The following is a 26,273-nucleotide window of genomic DNA, read 5'->3' on the forward strand; positions in this document are numbered from 1 at the left end:
ATTTAGATCTTTTAAAATTCTATCCTTGAGTCATCACTTAATTTGATAAAATTATGATTTAGTCCCTCATAATTCTTCATCTATTCAATTTGTTCCTAATCCATCCATTTTTCTTAGTTTCTAGATCATTCCACCCTTAAAATATTTGCATTATTGATCCTTCAACTTTTTCATGTTTACACTTTAACCCCTCAAATTTTAAGTATTTACTCCTAGGCAACAAAACTTTTCTCACTTTTGCGAATTAGTCCTTTTTTGCATTAATATGTCATAATATGCTTCCCAATGTTTTCATAACTCAAAATTTCTCTTTTTGTCACTTTATTTCATTGTTTTACTATATCAGTGATACTATCTTACTTTCTTACTGTAGTAATTTTCGGGGTATTACACTACCTACACCCATCGAAAGCTCTCTTTCCCCATCTCTCATGCAATTTATTTATTTATTAATGAAACAACTTTCAACGTTATAAATCTTCTAACCACAATCCAAATAACTTTCTTTTTGATCCCTGAAATTGAGCGTCGGATTGACTTGGATCTAAGGTATGTTCTTCTACTCATCGATGGGTACTAATCCACCATGCTGATTGCCGAACCGTCGCTTGGAGTCGCTAGTTGGACTTTAAAAAAAAACTTAATAACCAGTGAATTAAATAATTTTTTTTGAATAATTTAGTTACCATTTTATAACTTTTTTGTAATAGCCTGATTTTCCAATGGTGTATGAAACAGTGGTTCAGGCCACCAAATTCGGTGAGTAAGTTCGTAAATATTATTAATTAATATTTACGAGTCAAATATGGTTTTAAAAAGGGCTTTTGATTTGGAAATTTATGTTTTATAATGATTTATTAGGTCAAGTGGTTTTAGAAAGTGGGGTATCGGGACCTCGTTTCTATAAATCGAGCCGTAAATATTTTTATAAATATTTACAGAGTATCATGAAGGTGGTATTAAAGTTTCGTTAAAAAAATTTAACGTTTCAATAGTTAATTAATTAAAAGAACTAAATTAAAAAAATGCAAAACTTACTAATTATAATAATTAAGTAATTAAATGACTTGATTAGTAAATAATGAAGGACTTAAGTAACAAATATACCTAAATTGATATAGTGAGGCGGCATAATAAGGAAAATAATAAAATAAAATGACGCAATGGTAAAATAGTAATTTTAATGAAATTAAAACAAACAAATAGAGAATTCTAAAAGTTTCTATGCAATTCATCTTCAATTTCGGCCTAAACAGCCATGGGAGGGAGAGCTGGTTTTTTATATTTTTGTTTTATGTGAGTTCAATTCTTACATGTTTCTTATAATTCAATCAATAATCTATTTAAATATTCTAGGTCTTCATACAACTTCTAATAAACTCAAATTCACTATCAAACCCTAATATTTTAACATTTTCATAATTTAAATCTAAAATCAATATTTAACAAAATCACTTTATAAAATCATTATACAACATAATCAAAGCTCTAAATCCATGTTATTCATCAAAAACATCTAATATTATCAATGACAACTTCCAAAATTTTTAATAAAATAAAAAATAAAGGTACAGTTTAGTTGGACCTAATTGCAACAATTTCAAAAACATAAAAATTACAAGAAACGGGTAAGAATTGAACTCACATGAAGAAAAATATGAAAAACCAGCTTGAGCTCTCTCTCCTATGGGGCTGAAATTGAAGATGAATTGCATAGAAACTTTTAGAATTTTCTATTTGTTTGTTTTAATTTCATTAAAATTACCATTTTGCCATTCTATCATTTTATTTTATTATTTTCCCTTATTATGCTACCTCACTATATCAATTTAGGTATATTTATTACTTAAGCATCGTGTCCCAACCAGTGTCCATGCCCGTGTAACTCTCTGACCTGGCCACACGGCCATGTGACCCCTGCAGCTTTAAATTTGTTCTACTTTTTTAAAAAAAAAATTTGAGTTTCTGATTTAGTCCCGACTTGTTTCTAATGTGTATTTAGGGCCTTGAGGGCTCGTACAAGGGACAATATTAATGATTTTGATTGGTTTATTATGAATATTGATATGTTATGAGACGTTTGAAATTTCTGTCTGTTTGATCCGTAAACCCTGGTAATATTCTGTAACCCTATTTTGACGACGGATACGAGTTAGGGGTGTTACATTTTTGAAATTCATTAACCCAAACATTGAGTTATTAATAATTTAATGATAAGATGGTACATAAATCTATTTAATTAAATAAAAAATTTCGGTTTTCCCTTTTTATACTATGTACTATAGAGAAATAAAACATGGGTCGAAACTTAAAATGATTACTTGCATATGTTACTGAAGTCATGATTTTTTATAAATAACATAATTCTTGATTAGAAATGCTTTAGTCAACGAAACATTAGTTTGTTAACTAATCCAAATGTGTTACGTCATTAAGTATCAAAATTCAAATTTCATCGTATCTAGTTATGATGTGTGGGTCTTGATTTCATCATATGCATATATCATATGTAGATTTTGTCTAGATTTTATTGGTTCTTCATCCTTTATATTTAGTAATGATTTGATTCTATATTATAATAGATTGGACATATATTTATACATTTATTGTTCTTGTAAATGTTCTATATTTATAATGGTGAAACTTTTAAAAATAATGATTTAATTATGGGTCAAATATATAGAGAAACAAAATCAGAGCTTATATGTTAAATTTAACACATTATATACATTTTAAAAATTTATATTATTGTATTGTTATTTGTTTCTTTACAATATTTAGCCACTTAAGTGTTAAATTTCTAACGGCGATTGACTGTATATGCCACGTCATGTTTATACTTTCATTTTGGTCACCCAAAATTTATCTTTTTTAAGTATTAATCGAGGTAAAAAGATTAAAGATTAAAGTGAAAAAACATAGAAACTAAAATAATGCATTAAAAATTTTGACAAACTGCCGAAAGTTCTAAATTTTTTTTTCAACGTTGAAATTTTAAACTTCAAAACATCCAAATCAATTAAATAAATTATTGAAATATTTTTATCCCTTGATTGTGTCAGACGAGTTGTTACTATAATATTGAAATTAATTAATATAATCTCCTTATAAAATTTAAAATTTTATTTTGTGTTTCCAAATTAAAATAAACTCAAAAAACTCATTTCTAATATTTTTTACAAAGCTCAAATTCTTTTGGTTATATAATTGAATCTTTCATGCTAAGCTAAAATTAAAGAAAAATCATTTAATTAATTTAATTAATTAATTTTACCGCTTTACCCAAACAAAGAACAAGCAATTAATTTAATTAATTGTAATGATTTTCTTTTCTTTTCTTTTAGCTCGAATTGAAAATTCAAGATTATATAGTCAAAAGAAATTTGATTATCGCATGCAATTATTAAATATAAGTTAACATAGTTGATTTCGTTAAGGATAAATTGGAAACATAAAATAAAATTTTAAAATTTAGAGGAGCTGGTTAAATTAATTTTAATATTATAGTAACGAATCGATTGAAATTATAAAGGGATGCAAAAGATTTCAATCATTTATATAATTGATTTTGATGTTTTGGAATTTAAAATTTCAATATTGATTTTTCTTTTAAATTTTGGCAATGAGATAAATAAGTACAAACCGAAAATTTTGAAATACACTATTTTAGTTTCTATCAATTTTTTAGATTAATTCTTAATGTTTTGTACCTCACTCAAAGCTTAAAGAAAAATTAGTGGCAAAAATGAAAATGAAAACATGATGTGATATGTACAGTGAATCGCCGTTAAAAACTTAGCTATTGAGTAACCTACCGAATAGTTTGCCTTATATATAATAATGTTATTGTTGTTAATTTGTTTCTTCTATTGCAAGTTTTATTACTTTGGTTGTTTTTCCGGTAAGCATTCACCCAAGCTAGTTAGGGTTTGTGCGTAGGCAGATGAGCCCTAGAGAAAAAAAAAAAGGTGTGCTCTCTCTTTACTCTTTAAATTATTGAAAGCAACGAATAGAGAGCCTTATTGTAAAAAGTTTTGGGGTTGATTTGGATAGTTGAGGTAAATTTAAAAATGAAAATTTGATGATTGTTTCGAGTGTAGAAACTAAATAAAGTAATTTTGGTCGTGTTCTTAATTCAAACTTTGTTTTGATTTAAATATTTTGTTTGGGAAATAAATAATTTTGGTGATGCCGACACTAGTTAATCTTTTATTCTCACTTTCCTTTTTCATGAAAAAAGAGGAAAATAATAAAAGCAATAGGGACAAATAAAATGAAATTTTAGTTCTTACTTGTCTATCATTAGTCAAATGATTATGCTCTAAGGAAATTGGGAGATGTGAGCGAATGAGAGAAATTTTGGATTAAACTCAACTCATTTGTATTTTAACCCTTTTTTGTGATTACAGGATAATTACTTGGCGAGAAGTGGAGGATATATAGTTTGCTATTTGCTAATAGCAAAACAATCATTTCATGGGGTGGTATTGGAATAGAATAAAACAGATTTGTTTGGGGTTTATTTGTATAAATAGAATTGATGTGATTGCCTTCTTTTCCATCTTTTCAAACGTTGCAACCTTACCTAACACTTTCTTTTTTTCTAAAAAAAACATTCAACTATTATCATCCACACACTCGATTCATACGTAGTCTTTTTCACTCCTACACTGGGTTCAATCCTTACCGACTCATACTTAAAATCTGACACATGTAATTATTCCAACTGCTGGGTAGTTATCAACCATTACAGTATTGTATGAACCAAAGTTGGAGTGTAATGGAATTATTGGCAGTACAACAATTTACATAGAAAGTGGTAGTGTACTAAATATGGAGTCAGCATCACCCAAAAAAGGAGGATACCAACTTTGCTTCACCATTGGAATTCAACTTAAATAACAATTTTGCTTCCTCTAAAGAACCAATGTGGTTTCAGTTTACTGTCAACTATTTGGCTTTAGGTTCCTTTGTTTGTTTGTAAACCATCAAAGAATATTCATATATATTTTATATAAATTATCAGCATGTTATCTTCCAAATATATGTATCAATAAGATATTAATATATGCAGTTAAACCTCATATAATAAATGTTGCGTGTAGTGATATGTTATATTGTACTCCAAAGAAAAAAGTTATGTTTGAAACTTGACATTATTGAGAGGGACAACCACGAAACGTAAAATGAGTAATCTCCATATATCATTAGAGTAATATGAATAAGACATGAAAACAATTTCATCATATCGCTTTAATTATATATTGCTGTAACAATTTAAAATTAAATTTCTTCTAGTAGAATTAATTTAAAAAATAAATTGTATATTTTTGGCACATTAGATGTAACACCATTAAGCAATCGTAATTGTTTACCTTTAAGATATTAAACAAGCTTATAAACCGTCCCATTTTGCAATATAATATAATATAATATATATATATATATATGTCCAATGTTCAATCAGCATATATTACAGCTGATCTGCACTTGTTTGTTTCCTCAATATTGGTCATACAGCATCTGTCAACTGGTTTATTGGCCCGAATTCGAAGGGTCGATTTCCTTTTTTAAAGGCAAATTGAGTTTTCATATTAAAAATTGTTGGTGCGGGTCAGAAGCAGGTTTAGTTTGCTCCGCCTTCACCCACCTTCTTTATGTATAAAAAAAATCAATCTATAATTTAATATATCTTATGAATTTAAGAATACATTAAACTTATGCATACTTAAAATGCAGTTCACATAAAATAATATAACAAAATTATCATATTAATTTCAATATATTAAATCAAAATTTAGTATCAAAAATAGTGATCTAACATTATATAAAGTTCGAGTTTAATAATAATAATAACAAGCTGTCTTCACTTATATTAAGTAATTATTAGAATTTTTATTAAACATTCATTTGATACAAATTCAAATGGTATAATCTCATCCCGTACATTATAAGGTGATGAGTTTTAAATGTAGGATAAAACACACATCATGTTAATTAACCTCTCTCCTCTTTTCCCTTTTCCTTACTTTTTTTTTTTTCCTCTGTCTCTCTCTCTCTCTCTCTCAATAGTGTTAGAGTATTAAGACCTTGCAACTGTAAAATGTATGATGCCACTTTAGGAAAAAAACCTTAAATATATTGCAGAGGTTTTGATTGCTGGGTAGCATTATATTATTACTAATAAGGAAAAAAACATCAACAGTTAACCTCTCTAATTTCTATTAATTAAACCCTTTCCTTCCCTCAACCCCACGACCAACTTAATTCTGCAATGAAGCCTCCAAAACCATCAGAGCCATCTCTCTCTGAAACTTCCACCATCATCTCCGTCTCACCTGCTGCCACCCTCACAACCTCAGCACATGATAATACGACCCTCAAACAAGATAAACAACCGGCAGCAGAAGCAAAAGAAGAAGCAACCCACCACCAAGGTGTTGATGATGATCTCGTGTTGGATCTGCGCCTCTCCAATCGAGATCAATCCAACCCAGAGCTCAATTTCATCGACTGTTTCAAGGCGGACTTGTCGGGTGATCAAGATTCTTCGGAACTGCCTCCTCAAGGTAATGAAACTGAGCCTAGAGTATTTTCATGTAACTATTGCCAAAGAAAATTTTATAGTTCACAGGCTCTGGGAGGCCACCAAAATGCACATAAACGTGAAAGAACACTAGCCAAACGAGGGCAGCGGCTTGGCGGTGGGGCAGCAGCGGCCTCTCTTTCAGCCTTCGGTTACCCTAATACACACCCTAGTCGATATTCTAGCTTGGCTTCACTTCCTTTGTATGGCTCTTTCAATAAGGCACTTGGAATTCGCGAGCACTCCATGATCCACAAGCCATCTTTAGTTCCATCGGCGCATGTTTATGGGCACAATGGATGGTCTAGACGAGCTGTTGATCAAACAAGGGCAGTCGGGCATGTTTCCAATCTGCAGGGGATAAATGGTACTGCTAAATTCCAAGGTAGTGTAGGGAAGTTTGGTCCAGCCACGGAGGGAATGAATGGACATTGGTGGGATACAGTTAACCATTTCAACAATAAAAAAGATGAGTTGAAGCTTGACTTGTCTTTGAAGCTCTAAGTAGCTACTCTACTTTCATTCTTCTTCTTCTTCTTCTTCCTAGATTATTTTTTCTTTGATTTTTAGCTGGATTTTTTGTAAATGCATTTTGGATATAGAAGGCTTGATGAGATTATACCATTTCCAAATCTAAAAGTTGGAAAAAGAGAAAAAAAGCTTTCCCAATTATACAACTTAATTTAAGGCTTGAAATGAACTTCGATGTTGCCTTAAGCGCTATAATGTGCTAGCAAAACCATTTTAATATAAAGGTGATTCTTAGTTAACAAGTAAACGAGTTTACATATATATACATATAACTCCAAGACATCTTAATTTTAAAGAAAAGGAATGCAAATGATAGAATTGGAATCTATCATTGCTGCAAACATGTACATAAAATAACCGAGTCAAGCTAGTGCTTTATTATGTCAGGCGAGTATTGCTTTTACACGCTGTGCATTTGAACTAGATTCTCGTGTTTCCCTACTCCATGAAAATGATCCAAAATTTTATTTTGTTGTCAATTAGGGTTAATATAATTTATAGTAGCAATCCTTTTAATGTTCCTTCTTTCATACTAATTCGGAGTTCAAATTTGATGAACAATGCAATTAAGGGGGAAAGAAAACAGAGGGTTTAAAAATCCATAATTAGGATTGCATAATCTATCATCAAGTCATTGATGCTTTGGGAAACATAATGGTCCAAAACATTGATTGTAAAAACTATGTGTAGGATTACTTTTAGGTTGTCATTTTTAATATTATATTTATTACGGGCGGTTGTAATTGTCTCAAATGACAATATTTTTGACCCACTTGCAGTTGAAATAATAGACCATCTCCGTTGGAGGGATTATTGGGGTGAAAAATGTAAGATGGCGCTATCAGGTTTAGCTAAGATTATAAGATACAAGTCAATTAAACGTTGTTATTATAATCATTAAAAAGATGTGTATTTATACCCAAAAAAAATGTAGTAGTAGTAAACTGTTTGGATCTAAATACAGTTATGCAAATCCAATCACATCATGTTTCCAACATTAAATGATGGGTAAAATCTTATTTACCTAAGTGACCATATCATCATATCAAATTTGATATTGATGGGTAATCAATGATTTATTCTACAAAACATGATTTTCCTAGAATCTTGTTGTAAACTAACTAGAAGACCTCACTGTTAATTGTGATGGGAAAACCTCGAAGTCGCATTAAGACGGGATTTCATAAATTGACAAGCAGTTTAATCCCTAATTAATTATAAGTATTGAGAAAGGGAAAGCCCCTATTTCCGGAGCCACGTGGTGGAAATCGGATGGACTGTCAAATCCTGGTGTTGGATTGCCTTTATCCTACTCACATAATTAACTGCCCACCTTTGAATTTTGCCTCTCAATTAAGAAACACTTTCAGATTTCTTTTGTTTGAAAGCGATGTATGAAAAACATGAAGCTATCATTTTAGCTTGAGATTAGGTGAAAATATTCAAGAAAAAGATATGCCAATAATTAAAGACAAATCCATTTTTGTTTTCCTCATTTTGATTAATTATACGTGCATGTGATATTTTGAGTTTTGTCCTTTACCTAGTAGCTTAGAATTTTTGGAATGGGAGCATGTAATTATGTCTTTCGTTATTATTATTATTTTTATGCAAATGGGGTTGTAATTTGGATGATAAACAATGATTATAAATGCTGGATTCTTGTTAGATAATGTTTTATACGGTGTGATGTGATCACTCCAATATCATCTTACTTCTCATCTTTGCTAAGCGTTAAACGATGTTACGCGGCGATAATTATGGTGTAAGAAAATTGATATGTGCATTAAATCTTTACTTACTATCAACATTATATTTATTTTATAGTATAATATATTTTCAGATTAAATTAATTTTGTTTACAATATTAATAGATTTATTTCTTTTTAACACAATACCCAAAACTATCCATATCCCCTCCCTAACCTATAAATATTTTAATGCATTCAAACCCCCATCCTCCTATATTGCCAATCGAACTAAGAATCAATCGACTTTACTTTTTAAAGTTAAAAGACATTGTAATCTTTAATTTTTCAGCAATCAATTATTATTCACCAAATATGGTAATTTTAAATCCCAAGTTATAAGATAATAAATAAATAAAATCACTACTTTACTAAGGTGCCATGATAGTATTAGCATTAATACTAAACATTACCTCACAAATATTTATATGAACTATAACTGAACAAACCTTATCATGTTAACAAATATTTGATCTAATGCCTCAAATCCTTTCAAAGGTTATCATCCTAAGTGTGTTGGATATATATTATCTAATTACATAAACGTTTTAAGTATTGGTTGATTAAAAAAACCATTAAACATGGACGAAAGTCGATACCTACTCAAAATCATGCACTACTATTCTTTCCATAATAATAAAATAATCAAACACCGAATCTAAGCCAAATGATTTAACAATTTCGATCAACGTAGGTGACAAAATTTATCCACAAGGAGTTCATATAAAATAACAATAAACCCTAAATCAATTTCTTAACACTTAGTGTGTATATAATATATATGATGTTCGCAACATCATAACTTATATCTGTAGTTTCATCCAACTTGAAAGGGGTAGCAACTAGTGGTCAGTTGGTCACCAAGTTTCCATTGCTTTTCAATGGGTGGGTTCATATTTGGCAAGTAATAGATTCATCAAGCTTTACACAAACACAATTTCTTGTAATGGAGGCACAGATAGAATTGGTATAGCAAGTCATGATTTTGTTAACTAAAACAGCAACAAGTCAAAAAAAAACTGCTCTATTTCTTCTCAATGTGAGATTTGACAGTTTGCAACCATCTAATGAACTCAGTTTTGTCTTTGTTTTTCATGTATTCATGCAAGAATATTGCAAGTCCATCATTTATACTCCTTTCCTCCAAGAACTCATAGAGTGAGTCCTGCAGTTGTTCATCCAATTCCCTGTAATGACCACAATGAAGACATAAACCAAATAAAGTCAGAAACAAAGCCAATAACCACCATTCCACTAGATGTTGAGGAAGAATGCAAAAGGAAAGCTGGTTTAACTCGAAATATAAAAAAGAAAAAAAAGGTAACGGAGGCAGGGGACCTAAACTAACTATATGAAGCAAATAATTGTTTCATATTAGGATTGTGCAAGGTGTATTGCAGCTGTAACAGTTTTAAAGCAAACAAATAAAAAAACATACTTGAACTCTGGACCAGTGTAAGGATGATTCGCTGTCCTATTACACCCGCGAACATAAAATTTTTGGATATCTATGGTATTTGGCCAAGCTGAGCAGACAATCTCCAAGACATCACTATCATCCCCCTTAGAGATGTTGACAATAAATGTTATATGAAGCTGCTCATCAGACTGTACTTGACCAGAATCAGGGACAGGAACAGACCCGTCAAACATGGTTACATCAATTGTAATATCTTCCTTTTCTCTGAATTTTCTTTTCAATCTAATCCATTGCTCTCCTGATCGGTCATCAACGGTAAAAGAATTGAATCTGGTCGTGGGCTGCAATTAAAAGGTGAGAATTCAGAATGAGGAGTTACTTGGTTCAATTTTCCCAATATAACACTTTGAAACTTGAAATGTATTGCTTTTATTTTTAATTATTTTACGCAGAACGAAATCATATTAAGAGCCTGCTCGATTATATTCCTCGAATTACACAATAAAAGAAAGGTAATTAAAAGTGACCATATTTTACAAGCATTGTTCTTTGAATATCAAATCAAACCCATTTTCAGCATCAAATTTCGATGTGCAATTTCTAACAAGGAACAATACCAAAACGAAGCAATTAATAAAGAAACAAAAAAAAAAGCCAAATAAAATACTTGTTTTGGAGGGCAGTGATCGTGCTCGTATTGGATTTCTTTGCGAAGGAGCCTCAAAATGTTGTCTTGAAAAGCAGACTTACGCATATCGGAGATGTAGTCTCTGGAGTTGGAAAAGGAGGTGGAGTTTGGGTGTTGACGAAGGAGTGCGGTTCTAAGGGAAGGAGAAAAAAGGGTTCTTCTTAAGGGTCGGATTAGCCACGCCATTGATGCTGCCTGCCTGGAGCGCTGCTGCTTCTTTGGCGATGGATTTTCGTTAGGGTTTAAGTTTAAGATGCCACTCTGAGGTTTAAGCATTTGGGTTTTTTTTTAAAAAAAGTATATTTATCCAGGCCCGATTCGGGAGCTCTTGAAGACGGGCTTTATTCTTTTGGTCCAATCCAGTAGTTATTCGTTTTATTATATTAGTTATTTTGAAATAAATAAATTATTTTTTCTCAATGAAAATTTTAAATTTTATTTTATTTTTATAATTGAAGGAAGTTCCTTTAATTTTATAGATAATGGATTCAAATTTCAAAAATCAAATACATTATTTTATGAAATTTTGATTTGCTAAATTTGAATATGAAATCTCCTAAGAATTATATTATTTAATTGGATTTGGATACAAATAATAATATTAGAATATTAAAAAAGGTAAAAGGAAATACATACACAAAATTTAGATATCAGACTCTATATGAATCTCTAATCTCGAATCCAGCAATGAAGATGTTGAATTAGGATGTGTGGGGAAAGTTGTTGTCATCATGTAATGTTGTGGTTTGATAGCTGAAACTTTAAGAATCTCGGCATAAAATTATTCACTGCAATATGAATAAAAGCAGTCATCATATTCCACACCCAAAGGGAAAAGAGGAAGAAGCTTTATGGACCCATTAGAGGGACCCTTCATTACTTTGCTCTAACTTGGGCTACCAACCCATAATTAGATTTTAGAACCTCTTTTTCCCTCCTAAACCTTTCTCTGCGCCATAAACAAGAACTTGTTTCAATTTTCACCAATTTGTCGGGTCCTACCTTCTTCTTATTTTCTTCTCTTTATTTTTCACAAGTGGATTTGGAGCTTCTCCTGAGAAGAAAACTACATTCCTCAACTTTATCCATCCAAATACTCAAGAATCTACCAGCCTGTGGAAATGAACATCACATAAATAGCTATAATGATTTTTCATATAGAATATTTCAATGGTAAGAAATTTAAGAAACTTGCATGTCAATCGGACGACAAAATAAATATGCAGTTCCCAACAACATCCATCCCAATGACCTTCTTTTACTCTTTTTCTTTCTTCCCACATAAAATGCACATCATCCAACATTTTCAATTGGAAATGTCTTAAAATCACTAAAAAACAGCTTCTGTAATGTTCGCAGTTTATATTGGGTTATCATATATTTCTATTTTCATTAATATTGTTTGTAAATTTAAATATTAGTGTGTATATATATATTTAGAAATGTTCTTCTTTTATTTTTCAAATTCTAAAATTGAAGTTTAGTGGTTGATAATTTAAAATCATTTTTAAAATTCAGATTCATTATAATATTTGACTTCCATACAACTAAATGTTTATTTCTTATTTCAAAATGCCATACAAATAAATTTAACTGTATTAACAACTGAACTTTAATTTTTAATCTGAAAAATAAAATGATTAAGTTTTTAAAATAAAAGTACAAAATTAAATTCAAAGTAAAGAATATGATAAGATATTAATTTCGAGTTTGTTGTAGTATATAATTGTTGGTAGACTTGCTGGATGATGAAGTTATTTGTTGAATCTCGAAACAAGTATGAATCCGACTTGAAAAAACATACAAGACTTCAAAATTGAAATTTCAGACAGTCTCGAACAATAATTTCTTTGGCTATGGATATTTTTTTTCTTATGTATTTATAAATTCATAAAAATAAATAAACAAAACATTAAACCCAAAGCTCAAACCCACTTACCCTTTAAAACTAAACAATGAAACCCAATCCAAATCTGACATTCCTCATCGGATGTTTTCTTCAGCTTCCCTGGAGCTGTGGGTCACTGGTTTACTCCACCATTTGGAGAAATCAAGATTGACCTGATATATATTAAATAGATTTTTTTTTTGATGAAGTTAAAAATAATTATAATACTCTTTATTTTTCAATTTAGAATTATTTCCACAAAACCAGATTTTCGAAGGAAATAATAAATAATTGTGTTTATTTTTAATGAATGTGTTTAAATTTTATTTATTACAACTATTAAATTATTTACATAATTTCTTTTATATATTATATATTTAAATTTTTATTTTCTATTATTGATAATGGTGTTTAGTTAATTTCTAACACCAACTTCTTAAAAATATAAACAAAAGGGTTATGCACTGAATTGAATAATTTCAACCATAAATAAAACAATTAATAAAATGTGGAATGTCTCTGTTTTAAAATTGAAAACATTGATTTAAAGTTTGAGGATAAATTTATCGAATTATTTAGAATTAGGATCAAGTTGATAGAATATGTAAGTGTTGAGGACTAAATATGTTATTATACTAATTTAAAAAAGACGAATAACAAAAATAATTAATTCAAATTTAAATTTTTTTAAAGTTGAGTAGTGAGGATTTATATAATTTAGCTTGAAAATTATTTGGTTGCACATGTCATAATGATGCAACCAAATCACCATCATTCAAGGTTTACCTCTTAATTCTTAATGCGTATATGATTCTCTTAAGTATTCTTAATTCATTTGATTGTATATTTTAATGTATTACACACGTATTTTAGGCATTAACTACTTATATAAAATCTAATAAATTGTGTTATGTAAATTTTAATACATTTATGTATTAATACCCCAAGTGAGGGCGCAAAAATCAAAATCTTTGGGGTCCTCCACATTTGACTTTAGAAACACAAATAATTCACCATAATAATCAAAGGTTTTATTTTTTTTTTCCTTATCCTTCCTATTTCTTTTCTCTCTCCACACCCCAAAATACAAGCATCACATCTCATTTATTTTTGGTTACAATCTATAACCATAAGACATCACATGAGAGTTAAAGGTATAATAAACGTCACATTTATTTATATATTTAATTTTTCACTGCACTTTATAAAAGGTTATGCTCTAAATTCGTTTGTGAAATTTTAATACATATTAATTAAAAATAAAATCAAACTAATACAAAACACAAATAAATAAAGAATCGTAATATAACTAGACAAAATTCATCCATAATAATTGTACGTAATAAGATTGACTTTAAAACTACATATAACAACACTATAAATAGATAAAATAGCTTAACATAAATAATCAATAACAAAATTTATATCGAAAATTATCGACTTTAAAAAACAAATTGATTGAACAAGAATTAAAGGCGGAGTGTTTGTTGTAAAAAATAATTTTAATAAAACTAAAAAAAATAAGCAAAGGGTATTTTGGAGCTCATTTATTAATTAACATTTAATTAATATCATCTCATCTTCCATACCTGTACCTAAAATGAAGATCATCAAATCATTTTATTTACTTGATAAATAAAATTTATTGTAACCATTGCATCATAATGATTACCGTTACTTTCTCCATTTTTAAACAAAGTTTGGATTTTTTTCGTAAAATGGATTTAAAAATTAAGAAAAATGGGATGCTTGTATTTTAAAAATATTATATAAAATGAGTTTGAAATTCAAAACTTAAATGTTATTGTTTCAAATGGTTTTTAAGTTATATGAAATAAATTGTGTTATTAAAGTTTAAAATACATTGAAAAATATTTAACAAAGGAAGAAGAAGAAAAAGAAAAGGGCGGCACTATCTGCCGCCGATGCTGCCCATAATTAGAAGATTCTTATTCTCTACTTTACCACATTTCAAAATTTTTTAAAAATTAAAAAAAAAAAACCCAATTTGCTCTTTTTATAATATGTTACCATTCTTCTTCGTTAAACTAACGACTATCATTTTCATTAGGGAAAAAAAAAGAAAAAAGTCTCAGACTCAGTACTTGGATTAAATTTTTTTTTTTTCTGAGAACAAAAAAATGTTGTGTCGTAAAAATTCAAGCTGCGAGGAAACAGGATCTGTACCAGTGTATCTCAATGTGTATGATCTAACACCAATTAATGGGTATGCTTATTGGTTTGGACTTGGGGTTTATCATTCTGGTGTTCAAGGTTTGTTTTCTTATTACTTACTATTGTCAACTCTCCTTCTTTATATATGCCTTTCTGCTTCTAGTTTTGGATGGCAGATCTATGGTTCGGGTTTTAAATCTTTGAAACTGGGTGTTCTGTTAGATGCTGTTTTCCATTTTTAGATCCAAGAAAATAAAAAGTTGAAAAACCTTAGCTGAAGTGAAGTGAGGTTGAAGAAAATTGGTTTCTTATTTTTCTGGTATTTGTTTTATTGATAGTTTTATGAAGGAGCTGATTGTTGGGTTATTTGGGTGGCAGTTCATGGGGTTGAATATGCGTTTGGAGCTCACGAATATCCAACAACAGGGATCTTTGAGGCAGAACCAAAGCAATGCGATGGGTTCACTTTTAGGAAGTCGATTTTGATTGGGAAAACAGAGTTGGGGCCTGCAGATGTGAGGGGAGTGATGGAGGATTTAGCTGAGGAATACAAAGGAAATGCGTACAATTTGATCACCAAAAATTGCAACCATTTCTGCAATGATGCTTGCATCAGGTTGACTGGGAATCCTATCCCAAGCTGGGTTAATCGCCTTGCTAGAATCGGTAACTCTGCTTTTTCAATTAATGATAAAATGGGTTCTTTTTTCATTCAATTTTGCTGTTATAAGTCGCCAAAGAAACCGATAAATCAATTGCCCTTCTGAATTCTTCTTTTTCTTCTTTTACGGAATATAATGGTTGAAAGTGTCAAGAAAGCAAGAACCAGAGTCAATGCTTTAGTCAGTTTTACGTTGTCCAGATTCATATTAAGTGACAAATATAGATATATATTTTTGAAACAGAGCATCCTATTCCATATCCTATGAATATATGCTTAGATATGAGTACTTCAAGGAAAAATTAAATCTAAATAACATTCTTTGGGTTTGATAAAATGATAAAAAAAACTGCTACTTGGTAACTTGGAAACTTTTGAATGTAACAACAGAAATAATTAAGTTTCTGGTTTTTATAAGATTCCCCCAATAATTTCTGTTTTCTGAATTTGATTTTAGAGGATAATGGGGTGTATAAAGAATGACATGTACTGGTGATTGTAGGGTTCTTCTGCAACTGTGTTCTTCCGGTGACTTTAAATGCAACCAAAGTGAGGCATCACAGAATTGAAGACAAATCCAGTGAAGGAGAAAAGAAGAAATTGACGAACGAATCCAACAGATTCACATCATCTTCAAATTCTTCATCGAATTCATCGCCATCCATCACTCAAAGCAGGGGTAGAAGCCGAAGCAGACGCTCACTTCCCCCTTCTTCACCATTAGTTATTGCTCCTCCGTCATCTTGATTCATCATCCTCATTATTTGAACCAAATGCTCAAAACAAGAAAAGCAAAGCAAAGCAAATCATTGAGTTTTTTTTTTTTTTCATTTAAAATTCTTGGTGCATTTATGATTCTAACATTGTCTTGGGAAATTTTGCAGGCATGAAATCTGTACATTTGTAAGTTATCAATTAAATTTTTGGGGCTATGATTTGGATTGTGCATGCTTGTTTTGGTATTTGAAAATTCATCAATCATCCACCTCATTGTTATTTGATTTATTTAGAGTTATAACAATATACGTATAGTAAGTCGATCTAAGGACTGAAGCCAGAAGTTTCCCATTTGACATATTTCAGAAAAAGAGAGATAAGATTCGAGATTCGACTTCTTTTCTTGAAACTTTTTCATATGTATAAAAAAACCACTAAAGTGTAATGATAATAAAGTCCATCTAATTTTCATTATACGTCAAGTTCAAGGTTTGCGAGCAAAAGCAGACTACCTAAACAGTGCCTCACTGCATACATTACATTTGGACCATAATCTAATTACATCATATACTTATTTTGGTTTAAGATACATCCAAAATAAACTTTTAGATTGGGTTTTAACATATATAATCCTTCTTTTTTTAAAAAAAATTTCGGATTGCAATTTTTTTCAAATACTTGCATTTCAACTCTTGTGGTACCACTTAAGAAATATGATTGGGTATTTTATTTTGATTGACCATTTGTTCAATTATTAGCTGCACTGTTCATGCTTAAATACCCTAAAACAGGGGAGCATCTAATCTCTCTTTTTTTTTTCAATCTGTTGCTGTCACTTTTTTCACTTTTTCTTTTCCTTTTGACCCCAAATCCAAAGCAAGGGCCATCTTTACCAAAATTGAGTCCCACGACACATGTTCTATAACAAGAATGCAGTGATTTTAATTGCCTTGGGTGGGTGCTTGGCCACACCAGTCAAATTTTGTCACCAAACACTGTTTTTCTTTAGAAAAAAAAATGGGAACTGGAAAATGATTTGAAGATTCTTTGCTTGCCAATCATGAAGTCGACACACTATTCACTCATTTCTTTATTTACTAAGGTCACTTCTGTTTTCCCTTGGAAGTGATTTTTTATCGATGTAATTCTATTACAAAATTCCGAAGAAAGGAAAGACCATGGAAGCACACCAAATAACGACTTTAGTCCCACATCTCATTTTGTTGTCCTAAAGTACTGACATTAACCCTCTGATCGTGTGAATATCACATTTAATTATATTGTCTTTGAGACCTTCATACATTAATAAAAAAGTCGATTGCAATTTATTGCTAAAACTAACCTTATTATCATTTGGCTTTTAAAGTAAGATAACAAAAATATAAATTTTATTAATTCATAGAGTTATTGACAACTTAAATCTCAAGATTTATAAGTCTTTCGTTATTCTTGTACTTTAACTTCTTTTGTATGTAATTTCCTCAAAAAAAAATGTATGTAATAATAATAATAATAATAATAATAACCACCTCAGACAAACATTTTTCTACATTATGCTTTTACTTGTACAGACTCCAATAATTGATGGATGTTATACTTTTAGTTAGCTGATTAATAACATTATCATTATAGCAACTCTTTTACTTCTGCACTACCCTTCATGAAAGCCGACATCAAAACCTTCCACCTTGTTGATGCTATAACTTAAAGCATACATCTCTCTCTCTCCATATATATATATATAGAGAGAGATAATTATAGATACTCGACCAAGAAAAAAGCCATATATATACGTTTAGATAAAATTTAGGCTTAAATAAACTTCAAGAACACAAATTGATCCCAAGTAGCTAAGGATTTAGTGAATTTTTTTCAGTTGTCTGAGAGTAGGAAAAATTATTACAATCTCGATATCGATATTTTGAATGCCCACCTCTTAAGAGAAACTAAAAGAACCAACAGGACTAAATCATGGGTTATTATTACCTTACTTTTGTCACAGATAAGTTTGTGATTGATTTGTTTTGTTAGCTGTGTTAGATACAAAATTCCAACCACCCAAATCCTCCAAAAATAAATGTCCTCTTTCTTTTCAATTGAGCACCAAGCAGTTATCTGAAGCAAATGGCAAAACTTTACAGCACAAGGACACCATCAAAGTTTACTCCTATTGAGATGACCACACTTGTCTTTAAATAAATGGATACAAGCAGACATATGGGCACAAGGAAAACCATCCAATTTATGCATTATTTTTGCATTTGGTTAAAATCCAAATCATATGCTCCAAAAAGGGTTACCTCAAGTTTGATTACCCATGACAAATTTGAGGTCCTTTTCATAAGCATGATATGTTGCCATCAAGCATAAATCTTATCAAGGCATGAGCATGCGAGGCAGGCAGAGCTGTTTCTATACATGCAAACACTAGGAAAGGTACACTTCATGTACACACTACACTTACCAAACACGATGCCCAAAAGCTTGTTCGGAAGTGCCCTAAGGAAGTTTTCTAACTCATAATGCTGGTTGCTGATGGTTGTCCAATATAGGCACATAAATAGTAGTGATTTATGATATATACATATATATACCTTAGACAATGAGGATGATCTTGACAGTGCTGTATGAAAGAAATATGACCAATTTCAATAGACTTTTTGAGTGGATGATGTGATAATCAGAAAAATGTTGCTACAATCCATTCTTTAAGGATCATCCTCAAACCTCAACGGCTGCAGGTGTTTAGCATCATTAGCTTGCACGCCTACAATGAAGCCAATACCTGTCACAACAGACTGAGGAGACAGGGGAACCAATTGCAGGGAGATTTTGTCATGTAATAGCTTGTTGCTAGTTCCACCAAGATATTCTATGCAAGAATAAAATTACCTTCTTGGGAAACGTAGCTGAATTTATATAAATGGGATAAATAAATAAATAAAAAATCAGACAAACCTAACATCTCTTTAATCACATAAATAATTTTGTTCATAATAAAACATCATAATCCAACAGTTTTGAATATGAAGACAGAAATACGATTCAACATATTAAGATTGTCTCCTGCATATTTGTAACACAAAGAAAGTAATTTTGGAAGGTAAGTTTTGGAGAAGACCTTCATGTTTTGATGTAAAAAGATATAAAAGATCAGCTGGATAGCATGGTTCTGCAATTCGGACATTCCTGACAACAGATCATGCAGAATATTTTTTGATTAAATAATGGTAAGCTTAAATTCAAGTCAACTTTATTATGCCTCCAAAAACGAAGAAAATCATATAAGGCTCTAGAGAAAGGGACCAAAGAAAAGGAGGAGGTTTAAACTTTAAAAAAAAAAAAAAAACCTGCTTTAATACTGGAGTTTACAGCTGAGAATCAAGTTGACCAAAGCTAATAAGACATTAGCTCTGTTTCGCCTGCATCCATTCTACAAAATTGTCCAGGACCAATGGCCAAGCAAGGTCTGGATCATAATTACTAAGGTCTGGGAAACTTATCTGCTAACATAAAATGGAAAATGTAAGAGCACTTGCACAATTATTGACATGAGGATCCCCAACAAATAATGGTGCAAGGATGCAAGTGGCAACTCAGTTTTCGTTGGAACTATAAGATTATATCCCCATGCATTTCTAGTTCCCTACCTATCTGATGATAAACAATAGAAAAATAGTAACACTATTACATACATTTATGATTGAACTGCAATTTGCAACAACCCGTCATTTATAACATTTAACTGCAAAGATCAACAGTTTCCTACCATTTATTTTGTCTCAATTTTTATGCCAAAGAGAGTTATTCTCTGTATTGATTTCCATGTTTGCAAGAAAAAGTAAACCAAGCAATTTAGAAATCAGTTCCAGCCCAAAATATATGTACTTTTATCAATAAATGAAGAATAATTACAAAAAATGGATGAAAGAAAATGAAAAGAACGAAAAAGTGATAAATAAAACTCTCATGAGAAAGGATTTAATTTTAGCCACAACCTGCAGGATGAGAGGGAACCCTCTTTGGTCTTCTCTCTTATATTAGTCTATAAGTATGCCAAGGAGATTCTGCCACACACTACCAATTGACATTATGTCTTCATATAACTAAGAACGTTATCTAAAAGATTTTAGTATAATTCAACAAGTTTATTCCAGGAAAAATTCTTATTTTTTTAATTAAAGTGATATCTGTCTGAGCCTGACATGACATTTAAAGAATTATTTGCTGACCCTATTTTTTATGGTAGAGCATCTAAACATGGGGAGCACAATAAAAAGTTCCATAACAAGGATAAACTGTGACGTACCTCATTGCAGAATCGAAAAAAGCCCATCCATTGATCCAAGTTTATGACCTTATAATCGCTCTGAATCTACATTAAGAAAACAAGCATGATATGAGGCATATTTTCTCTTCCTCTTTTTTTGAGGTTAGGATAGAAGGGTAAGTTCAGAATTATAGCATCACAATAACAACAGGCAACTTACTCCGTAATCTAGTTTATAGAGTTTTTAGATTCATTTCTACACCTTTTGATCTAAAAGATTAAACATTTAAATTAGAGGATTAATCCTATTTTCTGAAGAAACTTTTAAAGAGTCCATCTGTATAACAATGTTCCCCAATCTGATAACAGACTTAAAAGACTTTCTAACATATTCATATACATTTATACAATCCTAGAAGCTAAAACTGAAATGAACTCATCCCCCAAAATAACAGATAAAGTTGTGCCTGTATAAACAGCATCATAAAGGAAATGAAGAAAATAAAGTATAAACAGATGCAATCCCAGAGGTCAAATGCAATAATTGTCACAACTCACCTTCAAATACTCAATAAAATAGTCAACCTGTGCACGGAATTGGGATCCTAAAACAAGATCCAACAATTGACATATGCTTTCTATATCTATACTCTTTTGTTTCTCCTCTGCAGCAGTAAATTTGAGAAAGTAAGTAGGGGCTCAACCAGGAAAAAGGGACAAAGTGTAAACATCTAAGCAACATGCCACATTATTACTATAATACCTGTCAGGCAATAGCAGAATGAATAGGAATAGAAATCCACAAAGTTTGATGGTCTCCTGACCTATTTATAATATGAAAAGAGAGCATCACCACTTTTGCAGAATTTTCCACCATAATAATCATACATATGTAACAAGTCAATTGACCTCAGGTAGCAAGCAGTTCAGAAATTTCTACCTCTTTTTCTAGCTCAGGGAGGGCCTTCCTTAATTTACTTACAGTATCAACCCTCAGTGCTTTTAATCCTCTTCGCCATTCCTCCTATAAAGATAAAATTCAAATGTCATTTTCAACAGATAATTTAACTACAAAAATGTACAATAACATAAAAATACATAGAGAAAGATTGGGATCTAAGGAACAAGTATGTTGCTGGTTACACAGTACAATGAACCAGCCAACCTAAATCCAGGCTATCATGATACTCTTAATGAGGATCATAACTGTATTGAGAAGAAGAAACTCAACTCAACTCAACTTATATATTATTTAGTAAAAACTGAAGTATTTTCACAAGTCTTGGATATCATGATCAAATTACAGGTACTAGAACATGATCAAAATGAATACAATAAAGATCCAAAATGACAATTAACAAAACAATAGATGAAAACAGAAATCCAGGCATCGCCATACAGCCTACATGCCAACGTCAACCTAAAATGGGAGACTGGAAACTTATAGCTATTAATATGACCACACCATGGTAAAGAAGAAAAATAAAAAGAGGGCACAGGAGCTGATAGAAATTTTATGTTAAACAGTTAAATTATAAAAGTAAATGGAGAAGATAAACAAAAAAATTTACCAGGGTAAAGTATCCTTGTTTTTCGGCTTTCATTTTCCTGACACATACACACTAGTTTCAACAAAAAAGCTTAGAATAAAAGTTACAAATGAGTCACTGGACGAGTTTATATAACAGTTACCAAGCAAGCATCAAGATCCTAACATCTGTGTGATCAACTTCCATGTCTGAACATAGAGTCTCAATCCCTTCTGGGCTGTTCAAATAGTGCATCATAACATTAGAATGCATGTCAAAATAGTCAAGAAGCACTTCAGTTTCATAATGGCGATACTAGTAAAAGCAGTAATTCAACATGCAGCTATCAGCATTCTTATTTTAGCTTTGCTTTGAAAATCTTTCCACGGTATTAAAAATTTGTAGAATAAAGATAACGATATTTTTGTGAATGACCTCAGAACTAATTCCATTATTATCTGGGTACTTATATTCTATGGTGCTCTAACTTTTCAATTCCTAGAGTACCCACATTCAACACATGTAATATACATAAGTATGGAATTCCAACCTTCTAGGGGAAAACATAGAAAAGATGATCCCAATCCTTGTTGGGAAAATACCTATATCTGGCACTGACTACTGAGTCCAAGCAACATGAGCATTTGGCTAGTGAGAAAAACTAGTTAGCCAAACTTGTTACTTGTTAGCTATTGGGGTTGATCAATCATCCAATCTTTCTATAAACTGATACAAGAAAATTACCCTTTAAATTCTCTAATCAGAAAACCGGTAGTGTGTACCACAGAAAAATATACCCTACATTACAACTTCCTGTAGAGAAAATAAATCCCATAGTCATGACTAAAAGAAAGAATATTTGTCATGCTCCAAAGCTTACTTGTTTATTTTTAGATTACCTTTCGTCAATATTGAAAATTTAAGAACTTAAACCTTCTGACAAATAATTTTGAAATTGGAACTTAATACCATATAAATTGAAAATCTAAATGGAAATTTATCAAACATATAAGCTATTGCTTATATGCACATAAAGTCCATTCAAGCAGTAATTTTGGAACAAGAAGGGATAAACTCAATCAGCATATCAGTTATCTGATCTAAAAGATTTAAACTTCACAGCACATTGACACTTTCAGTCATCACAAGCTCACATATCAGACTGTGACTAGGATTGTGAACAACTATATGAAAGATAAGCGTGCAAAGTCTCACATGGATTGATCACTACTACACATAAATAACAAGATGAGATAATTATGCAGGTTGGATGACGTTTCCTCAAAATTACAAAATTTTAAAATGAAAAATTATATTTGAAAAATATGGTTGGATCTAACATATTTATTTATGAAAAATCCATATAACTACGAAATTCTCCAAAATTAAACCCATTTCCCCTTACTCATTGTTAATATCCAAATTGCAAATTCACTTATTAAATTGGATATTCCACTGAGCACTTACTCAATCATACCAGAAGACCTATTGGCAAAAGAATAAAATAGGTTGTCAATCCGCTCCATCTCTTTTGAAGATGCCTTACTTGAAGCTGAGAAATATGAAACACAGTTTCAAGTCATTAGTTAGAAAACCTTAGAACAGCTTTGCCAATACATTTGAAAAATAAATAACTTTAAAACATTCAAATTACATAGTCTACCATAGTGTCTAGTTTGATGAAAGATTAGGGGGTTTACCTAATCTTTCAGGGTAAGCTTCAGTAAATATGTTAAAGGGAGACCAAGTGACACTGAAACCAAGATATGTGAAAACCCCAAAATCTCTAAATAAATAAATATTTAATCTCCTAAATCTCTAAGTTGAGCAAGTCCACAAGAGAACATGTTACTGATGTAAATACAGTAAAATAATTTATCCTACTACCTCTAATCAACTTGTGACTAGCATCAACTATGATGGTTGCTAAAGTTTAAAAGAAATATAAACTTCTAAAAACTAATTAAAAATTCGGTTCTACATGTTTTATCTAACCAAATCTCTAAATAAATAAATATTTAATCTCCTAAATGAACTTCTAATTAAGATAAATTTCTAATTAAACTATCCCAATAAATAATAATTAAGTAGTTTTATTTACAATATATTTCTAATAATTAAATATAAAACTCCTTTAAATAATAGAAACCCTAAACTAAGATAAACCTCTAGATTCCTAATTAAACTTGTATCACCAAGTTAGAACCACAGTTAGGAGTATCTTGAGGACTAAGCATTAGGATTATCATCATCGGCATCTGGACTGGAATGCATGCATGGCATAGCAGATTAGGTTTCTGAACTCAAAATTTTGTATAGTTTTAAAACGAACCCTTATTTATGACAGTTTTCTATCTTTTTTTGTTCTTTGACAATTCTTTACCGCATGATTTTTTTAACAGTTAATTAAGCATTCAACTAAATGAGTAAGCTTTTTCATTTTTTAACAGTTCAGGTTTCATATCAGTCTCTATTTCTAACTTCAATTGAAAAAAAAATTACTAACGTGTTGTCTCATACTCCTACGAAGAACTGCTAATCCTATCTCCAGCTCCTTAATCAGAAAATCTGCAAGACATAAATCAAAGCTTGATAGAATCATCTTTGAAACTAATTTTGATCACTTCTCATCAAATCCTTATTGCTCATCTTTCCCTCCTAGTATATTTATCACTATTATCACTTTCCTGGGTTTTCGTTTTCATATATCACAACATAATCTATCAGCATCTTTTCAACTCAAACTTTAAATTGCTTGAACCTTTGCTGGGGCGCCCACCTTGCCAACAGATAGTAGATATACCATAGATGCAGCACATACTGATAACAAGACAGAATTCTTTCTCAATTACGGCCAGTGATTTTGCAAAAATAAAAATTTTAACTTCTCATACTGGACCTGATTTTGAACAGGGTTTTAAGATTTAACTACCTTAAGAAGACTGCATTCACGCAAAATCTATCCTTAAGGATTTTGCTTCATTTTTCAGCGTCTCTAGCTAAACCTAATTTTCAAACTCGGTTTTATTAACTACCTTAAGAAGACTGCATTCAAGCTATAATCTACCCTTAAGATTGACATGTATTCTCTTTAAGGTTCTAAGGCGTTTGTTTTCACCTATCGTATCTAAAGATTTATTCTTTTAATTTCCCAATTTCGTACTCTTTAGAATCATGTCTTAGGAGAACTAATTTCAAAATCAGACCTCAATCTCTTTACTCGGTTAACTTTTTTCCTGATAGCTCATCATTATCCACAAAATCCACTAGAACTACTTTCTCTCTCTCTCTCTCTTTTCTATTTAACAAGTTAACTTTCTTTCTTCTACAAACACGATCTTAGCTTATGCAAAATTGAATCGCTTTACAGAAATCAACCAGAGAAATAAAAGAAAAAATAAAATTTAACAATCTAACAAACAGTGAAAAATGTTTGAAACAAACAAAAAAAAAGACAAAGGAAAAAAGAAATCAAAAGCTGAATGTCCAACAAAATTTAGAATTAAAGAAAGAAGAGAAAGAGGGAAGTACCGGTGCGAAAGATATCGGAGGGAGAACAGGAAATCGGGTTGGTTGAATTGGGTTGACCCGTTTTTTTGGATGCATAAGCAGAGCGACGCATCATAAGCACAAACCAAAGATTATCTAAGCTTCGTCGCTCAACAAAATTATAACTAAACAAGCGAAGCTTTGCCTTCACTAGTTTGTTGGTTGTTTTGATTGGTAGATTTTCTTTTTCTTTCTTTCTTTATTTATTATTTTTAAGGTTTCGAAGGTCCTCTGTCGACTGAAATGTAATTTAGTCATTTTCTTTTTCCAAAGGAGATTACTTTTGACCCCTTTTTTTCGATTAAAATAAGTTGTCATTCGCTTGTTACCTTTGCCTGGCCGCTATATTTTTAATATGTCGGTAGTAGTTTAGTAATGCTTGAAATCCGTCCTAAGTCTCTACATCCTTCCTAATTTTAAAATTTTAATATTATTTTTAAGAATTTCTTTTTATTTTTCCAAATTTAAATTTAATTATTATTAAATTTTAAAATTTAACCTCAATTATTAA

The 26,273-nt window shown here is 30.7% G+C and overlaps 4 protein-coding genes across 5 annotated transcripts; 2 read left to right on the forward strand and 2 right to left on the reverse strand.

Moving 5' to 3' along the window:
• The first annotated feature begins 6,075 nt into the window (after positions 1-6,075).
• On the forward strand, positions 6,076-7,210 carry LOC105765939 (zinc finger protein 1). The gene has a single exon (XM_012585220.2). It carries the CDS (start codon positions 6,275-6,277, stop codon positions 7,088-7,090), a length of 816 nt encoding a protein of 271 aa, XP_012440674.1. The 5' UTR covers positions 6,076-6,274; the 3' UTR covers positions 7,091-7,210.
• Positions 7,211-9,524: 2,314 nt separating this feature from the next.
• LOC105771262 (uncharacterized protein At2g39795, mitochondrial) lies at positions 9,525-11,233 on the reverse strand. The gene is made up of 3 exons (XM_012592679.2): positions 10,953-11,233; positions 10,304-10,626; positions 9,525-10,052 (listed from the first exon to the last, which is right to left on the reverse strand). The coding sequence occupies exons 1-3, from the start codon at positions 11,157-11,159 to the stop codon at positions 9,890-9,892; spliced, it is 693 nt and encodes a 230-aa protein (XP_012448133.1). The 5' UTR covers positions 11,160-11,233; the 3' UTR covers positions 9,525-9,889.
• Positions 11,234-14,867: 3,634 nt separating this feature from the next.
• LOC105767778 (deSI-like protein At4g17486) lies at positions 14,868-16,888 on the forward strand. Of its 2 annotated transcripts, none has more exons than XM_012587349.2 (3): positions 14,868-15,135; positions 15,375-15,702; positions 16,200-16,888. In XM_012587349.2, the coding sequence occupies exons 1-3, from the start codon at positions 15,085-15,087 to the stop codon at positions 16,442-16,444; spliced, it is 624 nt and encodes a 207-aa protein (XP_012442803.1). In that variant the 5' UTR covers positions 14,868-15,084; the 3' UTR covers positions 16,445-16,888. The 2 variants fall into 2 exon arrangements, with proteins under 2 accessions (XP_012442803.1, XP_012442802.1); XM_012587348.2 differs by having other exon boundaries at positions 14,873-15,135; positions 15,415-15,702.
• A 2,474-nt stretch (positions 16,889-19,362) lies between these two features.
• Positions 19,363-25,998, reverse strand: LOC105767777 (uncharacterized). The gene is made up of 10 exons (XM_012587346.2): positions 25,745-25,998; positions 23,681-23,765; positions 22,377-22,451; positions 22,256-22,292; positions 21,625-21,708; positions 21,448-21,508; positions 21,243-21,349; positions 20,724-20,789; positions 19,765-19,917; positions 19,363-19,603 (listed from the first exon to the last, which is right to left on the reverse strand). Exons 1-9 carry the CDS (start codon positions 25,836-25,838, stop codon positions 19,822-19,824), a joined length of 705 nt encoding a protein of 234 aa, XP_012442800.1. The 5' UTR covers positions 25,839-25,998; the 3' UTR covers positions 19,363-19,603; positions 19,765-19,821.
• Between the last annotated feature and the right edge of the window lie 275 nt (positions 25,999-26,273).

This window comes from Gossypium raimondii, chromosome 5, assembly GCF_025698545.1.
Source record: "Gossypium raimondii isolate GPD5lz chromosome 5, ASM2569854v1, whole genome shotgun sequence".
NCBI classification, from domain to species: domain Eukaryota; kingdom Viridiplantae; phylum Streptophyta; class Magnoliopsida; order Malvales; family Malvaceae; genus Gossypium; species Gossypium raimondii.

Coding starts and splice junctions, on each gene's coding strand:
- LOC105765939 (XM_012585220.2), top strand. CDS start 6,275: ATGAAGCCTCCAAAACCATCAGAGCCATCTCTCTCTGAAACTTCCACC.
- LOC105771262 (XM_012592679.2), bottom strand. CDS start 11,159: ATGGCGTGGCTAATCCGACCCTTAAGAAGAACCCTTTTTTCTCCTTCC. Junction 10,627..10,952: donor ATCACTGCCCTCCAAAACAA/GTATTTTATTTG, acceptor TTTTAATTGCAG/CCCACGACCAGATTCAATTC. Junction 10,053..10,303: donor TACACTGGTCCAGAGTTCAA/GTATGTTTTTTT, acceptor TGGTCATTACAG/GGAATTGGATGAACAACTGC.
- LOC105767778 (XM_012587348.2), top strand. CDS start 15,003: ATGTTGTGTCGTAAAAATTCAAGCTGCGAGGAAACAGGATCTGTACCA. Junction 15,136..15,414: donor TTATCATTCTGGTGTTCAAG/GTTTGTTTTCTT, acceptor TTTGGGTGGCAG/TTCATGGGGTTGAATATGCG. Junction 15,703..16,199: donor TAATCGCCTTGCTAGAATCG/GTAACTCTGCTT, acceptor TGGTGATTGTAG/GGTTCTTCTGCAACTGTGTT.
- LOC105767777 (XM_012587346.2), bottom strand. CDS start 25,838: ATGATGCGTCGCTCTGCTTATGCATCCAAAAAAACGGGTCAACCCAAT. Junction 22,452..23,680: donor AGGTCTTCTGGTATGATTGA/GTAAGTGCTCAG, acceptor CTATTTGAACAG/CCCAGAAGGGATTGAGACTC. Junction 21,509..21,624: donor TCCCTGAGCTAGAAAAAGAG/GTAGAAATTTCT, acceptor TATTATAAATAG/GTCAGGAGACCATCAAACTT.